Source organism: Asterias amurensis, chromosome 7, assembly GCF_032118995.1.
Source record: "Asterias amurensis chromosome 7, ASM3211899v1".
Lineage (NCBI taxonomy): Eukaryota > Metazoa > Echinodermata > Asteroidea > Forcipulatida > Asteriidae > Asterias > Asterias amurensis.
Genome location: NC_092654.1, coordinates 20,444,334 through 20,461,534, shown reverse-complemented (window position 1 = coordinate 20,461,534; position 17,201 = coordinate 20,444,334). Strand labels below are relative to the sequence as shown.

Below are 17,201 nucleotides of genomic sequence, written 5' to 3'. Positions count from 1 at the left end.
GTCAGTAAATGACAAGTACGCCTATCGTTGTAAACTGGTTGAAATGTTCGTAATGAATATATTTTGATTGTGATTTGTTTCTTCAGAATGAAGTTATATCATGCAAAAGGGAAACCTGCCCTAAACTAGACGACTGTGCCCTTATATTCACCACTCTGGGGAAGAGTTGTTGTGAAAAATGTAAAAGTGAGTATTTCCTGGAGCTCAAACTTCTTTCTGTAAGTAAACAGGTGGACCAAAGCCGGACACCATTATGTGCCAAGAACACCCCAACAATCCTAATCTATTGCAACGATCTGGCGCCTTTCAACCACGAATTAAAATAAAACTTAAGTTATTTTTTTTGTTTAATATTTGAACCATCAAAATACAATAAGCATTATGATATAAAAACAAACAAGCCACAGAAGTATCTCCAAGTTGAATTAAGTTACAGAATTGTGTTGCAGTGCCAGAAACATAACATTGAAGTTCGTTACCAGAAAGATATGAAAGATTAAAGTGACCCTAAATCGAAACCATTATTTATATGGGATTGTTTTGGCCCTTTTTGGTGTTTGTATTAATGCAGAATGTTTATGTTGCAAGTTTGCAGATATAATGGCGAAGAATATACAACTGGGCAACGTTGGGTTTCGCACAATGACCCATGCCAGCAGTTTGAATGTCGGGTAAGTGAACAAGAAAATTGATGTCACTGAAATCTAACGCTTCGTTTTCGGTTTAATTATAGCGCCAGTCGCGTTATTAATTATTGCCTATTGTTTCGTCAAAAGCTAGCGGTAGAAAACATGATAAGCTTTTGATTAGATTCATATCAATTTAATTAAGTTCCCCTTCCCACCCCACCCCACCCACATCGTCATAATTAGGTCCACGTTTGTAATGATGAACCCTCTTAACGAATAATGTATAATAAAAAATTAATTTTGTAAACATCTATATGCGGATACCATGTTCATAACATCTCGTTTGATTGAGTCGAGGTGTATGTTATTTTCTCTAATGTGGAAATGTGTTCGCTGTATAATGGAAGGAGAGAATCAAGATATGTTTGGGAGGTGGTATTTCGTGATTGATTTTATTTGACAGTGCATCTATTTTTAAATAGGAAGGTGTAGTGACAGCATCGCGGACACATTGTGTAGCACCGAGCTGTGGGAACGCCACTATTATCCCTGGCGAGTGTTGCCCAACATGCCCAGGTGAGCAAGTCCACCACGGAGTTTATGAGTTTCTAATTAGACATTGATAATCTTGACATCTCTAAATGTCACAAAGAACAAGGCTATTGGTTAACTTTGGTTCACACTCAGGCCTGATACTCAACAGAGGCAACGAATGCGATTGCCTCCATGCCCATGGTCATTCATTGCAATGGTCCCCTTGAAATGCTTTCAGTGGAAATTTACAATTCCTAATAAGGTGCCAATTTTACCAAGGAGAAAATGCCTTGGTGCCTCGTGCCCTTTCAAAATAAAGGTATACATGCCCGGACACTTATATGTGTATATAGGAGGTTTTTTTTTTTTTTTTTTTTTTTTTTTGGGGGGGGGTCTGACGAATGATTACGTATAAACTGCATTTTATTGAATAGTCAGAGGTATTCTCCAGAGCTAGTAACTGTCTCCTGGTTGGGGCCATTTCCTTCCTCTTTAGTGGGGCACACAGGAACAGTGCGAGGCCCCTCCAATTAACCTTGGAATGAAACCTCTTTAATAAAGTTACCACGGAATGTGTAAATGATCTTCGGAAGGGGGCGGATACAGGTAGTTATGAAAGGAGGGAACGAACGGGGCACAATGTAATGAAAGGGTATCCCCTTCATAAAGAAAACCACCCCAGCACAAACAGAAACAACATGCCGAGTGACACATTTTTAACATTGGGCATGTTACCCCCTCCCTTACCCTTTTCCGGGGACGGTAATTCATTCATTTTGAAATTAGATTGTTACCATACAACTTGTTTCCGAATGCCTGGAGTTATAGAATTCCTCGTATATCATTCTAGATCGATTTAATATTGGGCCCTTGTCACCATTGAAAGCCGCGTCTAGGCCATTGGGTAAATCTTGAAAGTCAGCTAACAGCATTTTGATTGTTGTTATTTTTTCTCTAGTCTGCCTGAGGTGCAAAACTAAGTGTTGTAACAAAAATGTTACCCTTTTTTAACAAGGTCAGAAAGGATAATTGTAAGGCATAGAAGTTATTTATTTGTGTATATTGTGTGTACATTTCTGCGGAGGTATTCCAATGTAGGCATACAGTGGTTTCATTGTTACTTGCAATATACCTCAGGTTACGTTTTACTCCATGCTTAACATGAGGTTGTTTCAAGCATGCTCCTTCCTATAGGAATTTTTCATTTTTTTTTTACTTTATTTTTGTATAATAATGTGTACGACCAATGCATATTCTACCCTCACTGGTGTCCTCTCCTTGTATAAATATTTGTACATGGTTTATGTAAATCTACGCTAAACCATGTAGAGTAAACATTTCTTCTTTTCTTTCTGAAGGTTGTTTCTTCGAAGGAAAGTTACACACAGAAGGCACCACATTTTCTCCTGACAGTGACGCTTGCATCAAATGCACATGCACGGTACATAATTATACACCTCTTTGATTGTTGCCAATAGACCTTTATTATGGTGCAGCCATCTTGAATTTCTCCCATTGACATCAATGTTACCACACCGAGGCTGGAAGAACAACATAGTATGGTTCCTATTTGCAAAATGATTATTAGCATTAGTTATTGTTGTTCGATACGAGGTACATGACTAAGATGGCGGCAGCATGAAAAAGGCCTATTAAGGCCTGCTTTAAAAGAAGTATGCGACTTTAAATACCCCTGTGTTTAATTTGATTAAATGACTTGGTTCGTCTCCACTATTCAATTATTGAAATTTGTGCTTTTTGAAATTTCCATTTCAATGATAGTAGGATAAGAAACCTAGCTCAATGGCAATCCCTTTGAAACTAACTGCCAACAAACAATCCATTCCATACTTTATTTGGGGCATGGTTTGGCTGTGTATAATAAAGCAATGACCACCCCACAGTTGTTCTTTTACTTGACAGCACCGTTCACTGTAAACAGTAAGAGCTTTTTGAGCTGAATGCCCTGCTTGCATCAAAGTTCATAGCATTAAGCCATTCAGTTTATTTCACTCACTCTAAAAAAAATGGGTCACTCTGGCACTTTGTATGTCGTTATTTCCCCCATCGTTCCTCGCAGTGTACTGCTTTGTTGACCTCGGTGTATGGTGTGTACACATTTATTTCCACCGACTAAAAACCACAAACCAGAAGGGGGAAATGTGTTATTGTGGGACTCCGAAATGGCTGAAGGCTGCATCCTGCCCTTCACTCCATCAGCAGCCTTTTCAGTTTCCTAGTTTTCTAGTTAGCGCATGGAGTTTATTCTACATCCAGTGTTTGTGTATCCCGAGTGTCTATCGGGGGATTCATCAGACAGCACCGGCCTTTCGTACCATTGACCGCCGTGAACCATGTCATTCAGCCCCCCTAGGCACCGATGCCACAATTCCCTCCACCTCCCGTCATCTGGATTTTATGTAATCTAAAATCTGGTTGTGTGAAATTTCGCACTAAAGCTCGGCCAGGGGACACCCCGAGCGACTTCTCTAATCATATGTTAGCGTGTCTTGCTGACAGATTCTTGACTCTATCTTTGGAATTATTTCACCTAAGGCAAAGGGAATTTCCTGGATGGATTTCCATCAAAAAGGAAGGGGGAAAAATAACGAAAACCAACAGTATCTGTTTTTAAGTGTCCTATTTGTTTATTTTTATTTTTCAATTAACAGAAAGGTGGAACAACATGCCAACAATTAATATGTCCGATTCTTTCATGTCCGCAAAACCAACAGAAGGTTTTACCTGGCGAGTGTTGTCCTCAATGCGTTGGTAAGTTATGAGATATTGTAACATTCCTGATACTTAAAGGTCATTAATAGAGTGGTGGATACAATGAAAAAGTTCCATCTGAAGTTCCGAGGAAGATAGTTCATTGACCCAATCGTGGGGTAATGTATTAATGACCGGGTTATAGTGGAAACATGCATGAAGGCATCGTTTTCAAAAACTATAAACGTTGTTACCATGTATTTTCTCATACAAGTTGGTAGGGAATGTTTACGTTTGGTATAACAGACGGCAATAAAAACTTCGGTTTGAAATGAAGCATACAATAGCTTTCGATACATAGATGTCATTTTGAGAAATTTTTCACTTCGAAGATGTGGTTATGTTAAGAATATTATTAGTTTTAGATTTGAATCTAAGAAGTGTCACTGCTCAGGTTGTGTATTCCTATTTGAGATATTTGAGATTATTTCTCATGCGTGGAAATATTCGCTTCAGAGTTTCGGCGAAAGCAAAAAAAAAAAAACTACTTTTGAAATAAAATTTTCAGGATTAAATCAATCGTACGGTTCAAAAATCCAACTGGTAAACTTTGCCTTAAAGGGAAGGTACACGTTTGGTAATTACCTAAAACAAATATTAACTTAAAAACTGACTTTGGTAACGAGCATTGGGGAGCTGTTGATAGTGTAAAACATTGTGAGAAACGGCTCCCTCTGAAGTAGCATAGATTTTGAGAAGGAGGTAATTTCTCACTAAAATAATAAACGACTTCTAGCTAGCAGTCTTTTATTCCTAACTGAAAGCACACAAATTCGTCCAACAATGGTTTTTTTCTCATCATTTTCTCGCAACTTCGATACCAATTTAGCTCAAATGTTCACAGGCTTGTTATTTTATGCTTATGTTGGGATACACCAAGTGAGAAGACCGGGCTTTGACAATTACCAAATGTGTACCTATCTTTTAAAACACGATCTTTAAGTGGCAGTGGGATGTTACTGTACCGTTGAGTAAGTATTATCATGAAAATAATTGTCCATTTTCCTTCCAGCTCCGAGGAAGGTGTTCGATCTTGGTCACCGCTGTCTTTTCGACTCCAGTGTTTATGATGATGGTCAAAACGTTTTTTCAGAGAAGTGTACAAAGTGTGTTTGTCTCGTAAGTTTGGCGACAATCTATCTCTGTTCTAATTTCATTTAATTAAATGCACTGTACACTATTGGTGATTCTCAAAATAATTGTTCACATTGAAACTTTGGTAACTAGCAATGAAGAGCTGTTGATAGTATAAAACATTGTGAGAAACTGCTCCCTCTGTAGTAACATAGTTTTTAAGAAAGAGGTTATTTTGACTCAATATAAAACAAAACTTTGTAGGCATCCCAGTACACAAAGTTGTGGAGCATTGGTGTTTTTTCTAAAACAATTCTTTTGCAACTTTGAAGTCCGGTTGAGTCAAAATTGTCACAGATTTGTTATAAGCTTATGTTGGGATACACTAAGTGAGAAACTGATCTTTGACAATTACCAAAGGTGTCACTGCCTTTAGCCTTTAATAGGCTTTAGGCTTTAGAGGTCTCCAATAATTGTTACGTCCTTTCCACTAAACCCAGGGATGAAATGGATAAGTCCTCATCCTTTGTGTCTTAATTACCTGAGACATAGCTTTAAGAAATTAAATGAAGTCGTCGTCTTAATTGTTGTACTTTGTGATATTAAAGGCAGAGGACACTATTGGTAATTACTCAAAATAATTATTAGCATAAAACCTTTTTTGGCAATGAGTAATGGGGAGAGGTTGATGGTATAAAACATTGTGAGAAACAGCTCCCTCTGAAGTGACGTAGTTTTCACGAAAAAGGTAATTTTCCACAAATTTGATTTCGAGACCTCTTGAGGTCTCGAAATCAAGCATCTGACCCCACACAACTTCGTTGAGCCTATGTAAAGAGCGCCTATGTAAACCAAGACACATTTTCGTGATATTCCTGCATATTTTGAGTTAAATTAAAATCAATTTGAGGACTTATATTATTGTCAAAATTTGCAGTAAATATTAATAAGCTATTTAATTTATTAATTGTTTTTTTTACGCATGCTTTATTTCTTTTTTCGTTTTCTTTCAGGATTCCACAGTGATGTGTCAGAGAACAACATGTCCAGCTGATTTATCATGCCCCAATGAAGAGATCATTCATAATGAGGACGAGTGCTGCCCGAAATGTAAACCCAAAACGTGTCGATATGCCGGGGAGGTATACCAGGTAAACAGAGACAAAAATATAGAAATGGGGATATAGGAGATATAGAAAAATATAGATACAGATATTTATCTATAATCGCTCTCTGATGTGTAACAACTAAAAAAATATAGTGACTAAAATGTTAGTTATTGAGAACAAAATATGAGATTGTTGTTATCCTTTCTAGTTGAGATTGTTGTTCATTCCTAGTTTAACCAAAGTGATATAGAAAATAGTATAGAGGCACTGGACACTAATGGTTTTTACTCAAAAGAATAGATAGCAATGGAGAGTTATTTTTATTATAAAACAATGTGGAAACGGCCTTTGGGCAAGAGGTACTCTCTAAATGCAAAAGAGTGAAAAACACCACCCTTTGCATTTCGAGCTGTCCTCCAGACGGCTCTTCAAAAAGAGTGGCGGTTATTTCAGTCTTTTAGAGGGGTTTCACTCCAGGACAGAGTGAAAAATCACTCAAAAAGATGCAAACTTCAATCGAAAAGAGTGGAAGACCACTCGAAAAAGAGTTGTCCTTCATATGGCTCTTCAAAGAGTGCCTTTTCACTCTTTTACATTAAGAGAGTAATTTCTCACTTTTTAACAACTTGGAGCCTTTTAGTATGCACCTATAAAGGGTGTTTTTTCCTTCTTTTTTGACTCTTGCAATTTTGATTATCATTTTTTTAATTTTATGCATATTATACACAAAGTGAGATTACTGATCTTTGAGAATTACCAATGGTATCCAGTGCCTTTAACATAGATGGGATAATTCGCTGTGTTTCAACTGAAGATGCAAACTCCACAAAACACATTGTGTTCACACAGCTGTTGAAATCTCCAGCCATTTTATACTTTCCCAGGCTGACGACATCCTACAGAATAATTCAACTTAGTATAACTAAGTTTTGAGATGTATAGTTTCCGGTGATATTTGGAATACCAAACAATGATACAAACAAAGTGAACAATTCTTCTTGTTCCTTGTTCCTTGTTCAAGGATGCACTATTGGGAATGCTGACTCTGCTACAATAACAGGCGGAAGTCTAAACCCCCACACAACAATAGTCGGATCGTACCCAGCCCCCAAACTGGCGCACGAACGGAAGATGACCTTTACCAACTATTTTGTTATCTCATCTTTTTGTCTCACGAACTTTAAGAACAAAAAACTCCACTTTGACTAAAATAGCCATGATGGAAAGGTTGTAGTAGAAAAACAAAAAAACTTACGAATCTGGATTGTGCTAGATTTAATTGCCAGTCTGTCCGTCTGTAGGTGGAATTCCAATGAAAGGGTATAGCGTAAGCCAGACTCTAAAGGCCTCATTGCAAAGGTTCAGAAGTACCCTTGGGCTGATATTTCACAACAAAATTGTTGACCTTTTGCCAAGTGTTTTGAAAACCCGACCCGCAAACGTGGAATGACAAATCCTTCTGTCGCAAATGGATATTTGGTTCAAAGCGGTTTAAAAAAAGAAAAATGTAACATTAAACAATTAAAAAGGTCAGGACGAACGTCATCGATTTGTTTTCTTGTTTGATATCATGTTTTGGATGAATACTTATACATATAATGTCAACCCACTTTTAATTACAGGAGGGCGAGAGTTGGGAACCACACGCCTGCGAATCGTGTCAGTGTGTGGGTGGAGAGGCAATGTGTACAACAGAATCATGTCCAGCATCTCTTATCTGTGCAAAGGTGGGTTCACGAGTTTCACCCCCAAAATAACCCTTTTTCTTTCAAAGATTGAAGTCAAAAGGAAAAACCCAATCCATATGGCACCTTGAATTAAGCACATACATACACACACAGCCAAAAGGAAGCGACGGATATTGTTCTAAACATTTTCATCTGAAAAGGTTTTCCTGACCATTCGTTTTGTTATACCCGGTCGCGTGTGGAGCCCCCAGGAAGTGAGCAGGCAAACCAATACCGTGAAAGGAAACGAAGCCTGGCCCACCCAGCTAAGGCTTATTGAGATGTTTGGGGGTGTTTAACCGGGCATGGGTTAATGCATTCATATTTATGAATAGGTGACACTGTATCAGGGTTTTCTGGTCAGTGATATTGAAATTTAATAAACACGTTCTTGGTATTTGAATAAATAGTTCATTTTGTGTGCATGGGTAATACCATGGGAAACAGAAAGTGTATGTGTATTACGCATTGATAAATACTACGTACTGGTCAAATTATGTAACATGGTTGCTAAATTGTCTTATTGCAGTCCATAGATGGCAAATAATTTGTTCAGAGCCAATAGACAAAGTCTTACGGTCACTGAAATTAATAGATTTAATAGACCGTGCAGGTCTGTCTCGTATTCACAAATTTTGACCATTAATTGTTCACACGGACATTGCGTTAGTACATGAAGGAAACAAACTAGCGCTCTTTATAAATCAGGTCCCAATATTCGAATTATGCGCGAGACTTGCATGGTCAATTCACACCACTATGAATATTAATTTTTTTTGTTAAAGGGTGGCTGCAGTGGGAACCCACCCCGCCCCTAAAAGGGAGCCTTCATGTGACGTCATGTCGGGAACCCGAGCCGTCGGGTCCCCTGGCTGTGTGCATATAGAGACGTGTGCATTGTGTGGCCTGGTACCTAGGCGCGTGTAGTTAGGAACCAGACTCTTTTTGCCGACGACATGTTTGAATTCCCGACGTGACGTCGATGGTAGGGGGGCGGTAACAATCCACAAAAGGGGGGGGGGCATGACTTATTCGCGAATTACGCAAGTGAGATATGTCGGGGAAAAAACAAAACACATTTTATTGATGTTCAATACATATATCAGAAATAAGTGACAGCAAAATTAACTGTTTTATTTTAATTCACTGCAGCATACCTTTAATGTTCTGTTGAAAGCCACTTCGGCATCCAACGAATTAACTGAAATTAACATATCAAATCGAAAAATGCTGTGTGTTTTTTTCTTTTCTTTTTATTATCTGTTGATGCAGTCCTTAGTAATGACGGAAGTCAAACATTAAGATAAAAGCTGTTATTCATTTTGTCTCGTTTTACTTCGATGTTGGTTTTTTATTTGAAAATGAACAAGATTAATCTCCTTTTTCTTGATTGATGGATTTTGATTGATGAACTGTGGTTTTTTCTTCCTCAGAATCACGTACTACACAGACCAGACGGAGAATGCTGTCAAAGGTGCAAAGAAAGTGAGTGGGAAACTTTTGCTAAGTAGCCACTATTTCAGGTTAATGTATGGAGCCATATGGCTTGAATTTCTTTCCATTAAAACATGTTATTTTTTCCGGATCAGCTGTTAGTTTATACCAGGTGGTGAGGAATTAAATGAGGGTGTCAAAATGATAGGGGGAGCCCACTCCAACCATCTCAGTATTCATTACTGAACCTACTTTAACCGCCTCAGTACTCAAATAAAGTAGTCAAACCCTCTCCGACCCCATCAGAACGGGCTGAGTAGACAAGCCCACTCCAACCCTTACTCGCACTTGTTTTGCCCAATCAGCACAATACCATTGCGTGGTTTAAAATTCTCTCCTTCAAATGTTTGTGCTTTAAAGTCATTATACACTTTCGGAAAACAGTATTGTCCAAGTCCCACACTTCGTGTATCACAACTTCTATATAAAATGACAAACCTGTGAAAATTTAGGCTCAATCGGTCATCGGAGTCGAGAGAAAATAACGGGAAAACCCACTCTTGTTTCCGCGCGTTTCGCCGTGTCATGACATGTGTTTAAAATAAATCCGTAATTCTCGCTAGTGAGAATTAATAATGTTTTACTGTTTTCTCAAAAAGTAAAGCATTTCATGGGAAGTCTTTCACCATTACCTTCTGTAAACCTGTAAATTATTTGTAAATCTGTGAACTTTTTTCTGTACCGAAAGTGTAAAATGGCTTTAAAAGACCAGCGAAGCAGTCACCAAAAAACATTTGTCAACTAGGGTCCAATGTCATGGAAGTTTGTCTTGTGCAGAGCCATGAACACCGCCCTCTATTGACAATACGTTAACTCTGATGCAGATTACCGTAAGAAGTGTGGACTCCATCAACCCCCTTCTATGCCATAAACTGATTGTCTCGTCCTTTTGTATTTCTACAGAGAATGCTTTGTGCTCAGTCTTTGGGGATCCGCACTACAGGACGTTTGACGGTCGTTTATACAACTTCCAAGGAACTTGTAAATATATTCTGACATCAGATTGCCACGATAGAACATTCACAGTACGTGTGCGAAATGACGGCAGGCAAACCGATAACTTCGCATGGACCAAGACTGTCTTCATAAGTATAAGTGGTCACCAGGTCACTTTACTACAAGACTATGCGGTCAGAGCGGATAAGAAAGATGTGTCTCTACCGCACGTGATCCCTGATGTCTTAGCTGTGGAGAGTGATGGATTTCTTATAAGAGTAACCACACAAATTGGTAAGATCTGCTTACATGAAAGGGACAAATACACGTTTTACCTAGGCCAAATTTCATAAAGGCTGTAAGCACAAATACTTGTTAAGCAAATAACATTATTGCTTAACATAAACAGGTTACCAGCTCAACTAGCATTAAGTTTACATTGATGTGACTGGTGCCCCACATAAATTTGCTCAGCAAAGAAATTGTCAAGCAGTATTTTCCGCTATACAGCTTTATGAAATTGGGCACCGGCTGGTCTTTTGGTTTAAACTGTTTTTATGACTATTTTTTTGGCCGAGCAGTATGTGGATCCTTTCATATGTTATGTTATTGTTATGTTATTGTTATGTAGTCGGAACAAAGACAGAAAACTCATTTGCTGTTTTTCCCCTTTTGTCTTTGGTTTTTGTTTCCAAAAATTTTTCAAGAAACTGTACTCAAAATACACCGCAAATATAGGGCTAGATAGCCAAGTTGGTAGAGCGCCGGCACGTTAGTCCGGAGGTCGTTGGTTCGAATCCCACCCTAGGCAATCTTTGTTTACCTCCCCCCACCTCAAAAAAAAAAAAATAAATAATAAATAATAATAATAGTAATAATAATAAATAAATACACTGAACACTTTTTCTCAGCAGGTGATCTGAAAAGGTGGCACTTCAAAATGTTCTCATTTGTGACCGGATTCTGATTGAAATTGATCAAATTATAATTGGTGAAGTCGAATAAATTCAATTTAGTAATACTCATTGTATGCTTTGCAGGCCTTGAAGTTACTTGGGATGGAGATAGTCTGGTCGAGGTATCCATGCCACCAACCTTCAAGAACAAACTGTGCGGCCTCTGCGGAAACTACAACGGTGATCGTTTGGACGACTTCAAGCTCAGACACAGCAACGCTGTAGCAGATAATGCAGAGCAGTTTGCAGAGTCCTGGGTCTCTGGTACTAAAGAGAGATGCGTAAGACCCCCAACGAAGACACCGGCCCCCTGCGAAGGCAATCCCAAGAGACGCTTGAGGGCGCACCGTGAGTGTAAGGTTCTGAGAGCCAAGCAGTTCGAAAGTTGTAGTGAAGTGGTAGACGTTTGGACGTATTACAGGTAGGCAATGATGTGTTTATTGTTGTTTCTCCAAACGAAAAAAAATGTCTGTAACTTGCCACCGATGTTTCACTCTATATTGCCGAAATATCTCATTTTGAGTAAATAAGATAGGCCTACTACATGTATATTATTTCATTACGGATGAAGAGTGGTGGCAGGATACGGAATGTTTTCCCCTTGCCACTGTGTTAAATCTGCTCAGAATACAGTGAATGTTGTGTGTTTTATTTTGAATATTGTGTGTGTTTTATTTTGAATATTGTATTTTGCATGGTTTATTTTTAATGTTTTTTTATGTTCCGAATCGATTCTAGAGTGATTGACATGTTTAGGGGGTTATTAGTAAAAGTTGCATTATATTTTTCGCAACACTCTGACCATTATGTTATGGCCAACGTCGCAATGCCATTCTTATTAAAATGGCTGGCTTGGCACGTTCATTGCAATTCTAGGAAGTGCGAGCATGTACATTTTCTTTTTTCCCAATTGTATGAAGGCAGTGTAGCGCGATAATGCTGGATTGCAGGTCTGTTCTGTCCTCTGGTCCATGCTATGGAATAGCGCCACCGCAGGGTTGGTAGAGACAACAAATTATGAGCCATGCATGTTCATGAAACATGACACGGCAAATGAGCAGAAAAAATGTGTTTTCCCCCATTCTATTGCAGGCAGGTTCTAAAGGTCGTCCACCAACTGGAATATTAATATGACTACACTCAATGTACATTTTGTTTGTTTATATTTTACCCATGGGTTGTTGTATTGTTGTCTTATTTATTGTATTGATGACGTTCTTTTCTTGCAATTTTTTCAGTCTCTTTTTTTTTCAGGACATATGTTATTGATTTAATTGATGAATATTGATTATCTAGTAATTTCATTGCAGGTTCACTAAAGCTAAAATCAAACATATCTACAATCATAATGGTCCTTGCTCTATGCCAGAACCAAACAATTATGATTGATTTATTCATTTTGCATATGATGGTGCTTTGTAGTGTATTACTGTTTGATACCATTGGGCATCTTAAAGTAGATTAATGGAAATTAATTAATTCATGTTTATGTTTTAACCAACCAATTAATAGAATAGTGCTAAAATAAATACAGCAAACAAACAATTTATGTGGCAAGAGAAAACTTTATTTTGCTCCATTTGTTTGTTACTGAAAGATAAATCAAAACTTGAATAAACTTATTAGACGTTTTTATTCTTTTTCATATCATGAACGGTTTTGTATTTGTAAAGCATGAAACTTTGAATGATAGATTTATTGTAAATCAGTTGTAATTCAGTTTCGGCTGCTTTACTGGTAGGCCTATATAACTAAACTAATTAGAACGAATGTCTATTTAAAGACTAATTATATTATTTCCGTATTACACAGATCTTGCATTTCTGACATGTGTGAATGTCCGAAGCATAAACTATGTTCATGTGAAGCTCTGAGGGCGTTTGTCAGCGCATGTCAACAAGAAGGGATCGAGGTTGAACTAGAAACCACATCTCCTTGCACAGGTTCGTATCTATTAATTTTATGGTTGTTTTATTTCAGACAATTTTATCTTCTTTCGCATTTACTATACTATATGTCCTTCTTTCATAAGTTATTAATTCATTCATAATTATTGTTCATGTGTGTTTCGTTGTTTCGATACAAAGCATCATCCCTTTTTGCTAAAGAAAATATTGACTTTTGTGGAGGGACTTTTTTGTAGGAGGAACTAATATTACTTAAAGAGAATGTAAATGTTCGACAAGAGCAGGATCTGAGTGATCCCAGTGCCGACGTGACAGGGGATTATGTCCCCCAGAGATTATGTGTCCCCATCCCCCCCCCCCCGCCATAATATGGCAAACTGTGTACAATATATTTCTGATAGCGCCCTCTTTTAAAACATCCTTCCTTTCTTCAGCCCTCTTAATTTTTCTATAGCGCCCTCTTTTGAAACATCCTTCTTTTCCATATTAGGGTATATAAACTCCGGCGGACCAATTTCCATGGGACACTGGTGCCATACCAACTGAACCACCGAATGCTACTGTGACGTTGCCCTATTTCGGCAATGTCGTTACTCTGTGTGCCACACGGCCACTGTCCTATGGAAATCTGTTCCCTGGATATTCTGGCCCCCCATTATAGAAAACTAACAAACGCTGAACTGAAGGAGGATGGTTCAAAAGAGGGCGCTATCAGAAGAAGTTTCTACACAGTTTGCCGCATTTGGGACAGATACCCCTGCCACATGTATACACATGACCGTCATGATCGGGTTCCACTTGTAATTGGAAAAGTGGCAGGGTAGGATTCACAAAATATGGGGCATAGGTTCTTGTTTTTCTACCAGAAAAGGCAGTGTCGTTCACTTCTTTTTAACAATTGAGTCCTTTTTATTTTCATCCCCAGTTGGACAAACCTGTCCAGAAGGCGCTGTTTTCGACGAGTGTGGACCACCCTGCCCTCGCACATGCGCAAACAGAGACGAGTCGTCCACGTGTAGACAGCCCTGTGTAGCCGGCTGCCAGTGCCCAGCCGGATTCGTTATGCACAAAAATAGATGCATACAATCAGATGAGTGCCCGTGACCCTCAATCTCTTAAACTCTATATTATTTTTTATAAATGAAATCTTTAATTGGGGAAACCCCTGTACCATTCTTTTAAAAAAGAAAGTCTCTTTTGTTGCCACCTTCTGAAATTCTGGATGCTCACCTTATGTGCAGTCAGTGGGTTGTAATCATATCATAGACATTGAACCAATAGAGGGCTTACTAAATCACTGTCCATGAGCAAGTTCAAGATGGCGACTAGACTTGACTATAACCATAAACCATAGAGCACTGGGAGATTGACTATATCAAACCATGCCTTGGAGTATGGTAGTTGACTATGGTCAATTCGAGAACCATGTCGCACTTTCGGGTCAGGTCGCTCACACGAACTTGCTTCTTGTTAGTCCTTTAATTGGCTTTTTTGAGCAAGTTGACAAGCTCGTGTCACATGTCTGTATGTTCCATTGCCAACATTGAGGGCGTACACACCATTCACAGCATTATCTGGTTGTATTTATAGATTCTTAGTTTTCAAAAGTTGATTCGTTTCGAGGGAAATGAGTTTTGGTTTCCTGCACCTGGTTTGCCTGCACCCGCATTCTTACAAAAGCCCAAAGAATAATTACCTGTTCATTTAAAGTGAGCATGTTAAGATGAAAACATTTCTCGGCAGCTGATTTGTCTGCTTAATGAGCTGCATTAACTGTGTAACATTTACTGTGACTTGTACCAAGTACATTGAGTGTATTAACTACCCCCCCCCCCCCCACAACACCCACAATTTAATTGTGCACTTTGCATTCGATATTTCTCATAAGTTGCTGTGGACAAATCTAGCTTTTAAAGTTGCTTATTACGGTTTCCCGTTCTCATTATAATTTTGGGAATTAATCGCAAGTATACGGTTTGCTCCACCAATTCTGTTGGCCTATGTGATCGAGCATCATGTGCCAACTGCATTGAAACCTCTGAAATTCAACGACTGCTGCATTTAATAGTCAAATGGCGAAGCTGCTGTGTTTGCTTGTGTTCGAATCGTTTTGCAGCGGCGAACTCTGTGGTTATTGAAGATAATTCTAATTTCCTCTTCTTTGAAAATAGACAATAATTATACCCTCCTTCATTCAATTTAGCGTATAGGCCCAGTGGCGATTTTAAATTGTCCATTTCTTGAAACACAGATGGTATGAATATGATCAAGAAACACAAGACCGAACCGTGGAGAAAAAAAGGTGTCAACAACACACAACCACCCCCGCCCCCCCCCCCCTTCTCTGCAATAAAATGAAGCATTCAAAGAAGTTATGGATGCACTTTGTACACCGTCACTTAGCGTTAAATATCATTTTATAAAGTATTGAAATGATTGCTGTATTCACGTATTGTCAGGCCACATTTAATACCTCCCGTGCTAACTGTCGGTATTATACTTTAAGAAATGGAAAGATGGATGGCATCTTCAAAGGGTCAACAACTTGCATATAATTTCACCCTATCCAAAATACGATATTATATTGTCCACCGATCATCAGCTTCAAAATAAAATTCACTGAGACCTGTTACATTGTGTGTGTTGTTGGGAAAACTAGGGTGGGGGGGGGGGGGGGGGGGGGTAAGTTTGCACTCTTTTTTACCACGCTCACCTGGCTTGGGTGTCTCCGGTTTCACTGTGACCTGTACATCGTAGGCCTACCCGTTGAATGATTGTACGTTTCCATGGGCTATCCAACAATTCATTTTGTCAGTTTTTTTATGTCCTTCAAAAGTTCAATTCAATCTTCTTTAATTCTTAGATTGTATAGGATTCCTTGTGATTTGAAATGCTATGTTGACTGTTAGATAGAGGTGATGCTATATATTTTCAATATTATTTATTGTTTGTACTTATTTGTGAAATATTATGTGAATTTTTGTCATTGAAAAATGGCTGAAACTATATTTGAATTAAGGGACCAATCGCTGTGAAGAAATTTGTATTTATGATATGAATTACAACATTATGCATCTTTAGTCATTATGCACCTATTATTAATAAATGGATATTTTTGGTTGGCACCTGTTTCCATTTCCCCCTTGAAACCTTTATTCTGCCGATCCATTTGTGGTTAAGAGTCTCTCCATTAGAATTATTAATTTTTTAAGCGTTGTTTTTGGACTTGAGAGGAAACCTGACCACAAACCTATAAAGCATGGTTCATACTTCCTCCGAATGCGATAAAAAAATTGATATCACAGCTCCGTTTTCGCTACGAATACTTTGCGGAGTCGAGCACTGCCCAAATTCTTTGTTGCGAATTATGTGACTTCGAATTTCGTATCGTATTCGCATTCGCAGGAAGTATGGGCCGGACTTTAGTCTAGAATTGATTTAGTGTATTTTTTTTGTGAAAGTAAGAACACAAAAGTATGCGCACAAGAGATTGTTATTTTACAGTCTGCAGTTATTTGAGACCAAATTATACGAAAGTGAATAATTTTATTTTTCTCCATATCCAATGTGTTATTTTCTTTCTGATTTAAGTTTCAATTTCCTGTTTTCTTTCTTTTTGATTTTTTTTCTTCTTCTATGCTTATGACAACGTTTGCCAAATTATTAATTTGGGTAGAATATTATTGTTGTGATACAATGTTTTAATATAATGTTATCATGAGCGATATATTGTGCAATATTGGTGTAGTATAATATTATGTGTCAATAATTTCATATTGTGGATTTTGAGTATTCGATACCTTGTAGAGTTTCACCATAAAATTTTATTGTAAAAAATTAAATATAGTTTAGGTATTTCAATTCTATAAAGTATAGATTTGTGATTCTTTTACGAAGACATTATTTAAACAACAGTGTTTTAAATCTTAATAGCGATGTTGTGATAATGGTCAGGTAGCTTTCAGGTATTGATCATTGCTGGCTCAAGGATAAAGAAAGGAACATTTATAGAAACCTATCGATACGAGCGATAATGCCTTGCGTATCGATGCCAATCATTTAT

At 38.1% G+C, this 17,201-nt stretch overlaps 1 protein-coding gene across 1 annotated transcript in view; it reads left to right on the top strand.

Moving 5' to 3' along the window:
• Positions 1-15,798, top strand: part of LOC139940021 (BMP-binding endothelial regulator protein-like) — a 37,823-nt gene extending 22,025 nt beyond the window's left edge. The window contains exons 3-15 of the mRNA XM_071936212.1: positions 87-186; positions 589-671; positions 1,112-1,205; positions 2,522-2,604; positions 3,836-3,935; positions 4,948-5,054; positions 6,023-6,160; positions 7,741-7,845; positions 9,279-9,330; positions 10,243-10,569; positions 11,316-11,652; positions 13,044-13,174; positions 14,064-15,798. Of these exons, the coding sequence (XP_071792313.1) occupies positions 87-186; positions 589-671; positions 1,112-1,205; positions 2,522-2,604; positions 3,836-3,935; positions 4,948-5,054; positions 6,023-6,160; positions 7,741-7,845; positions 9,279-9,330; positions 10,243-10,569; positions 11,316-11,652; positions 13,044-13,174; positions 14,064-14,242 (1,836 nt within the window). The 3' untranslated portion in view covers positions 14,243-15,798. The remainder of the gene's footprint in view (positions 1-86; positions 187-588; positions 672-1,111; positions 1,206-2,521; positions 2,605-3,835; positions 3,936-4,947; positions 5,055-6,022; positions 6,161-7,740; positions 7,846-9,278; positions 9,331-10,242; positions 10,570-11,315; positions 11,653-13,043; positions 13,175-14,063) is intronic.
• Positions 15,799-17,201: the final 1,403 nt, after the last annotated feature.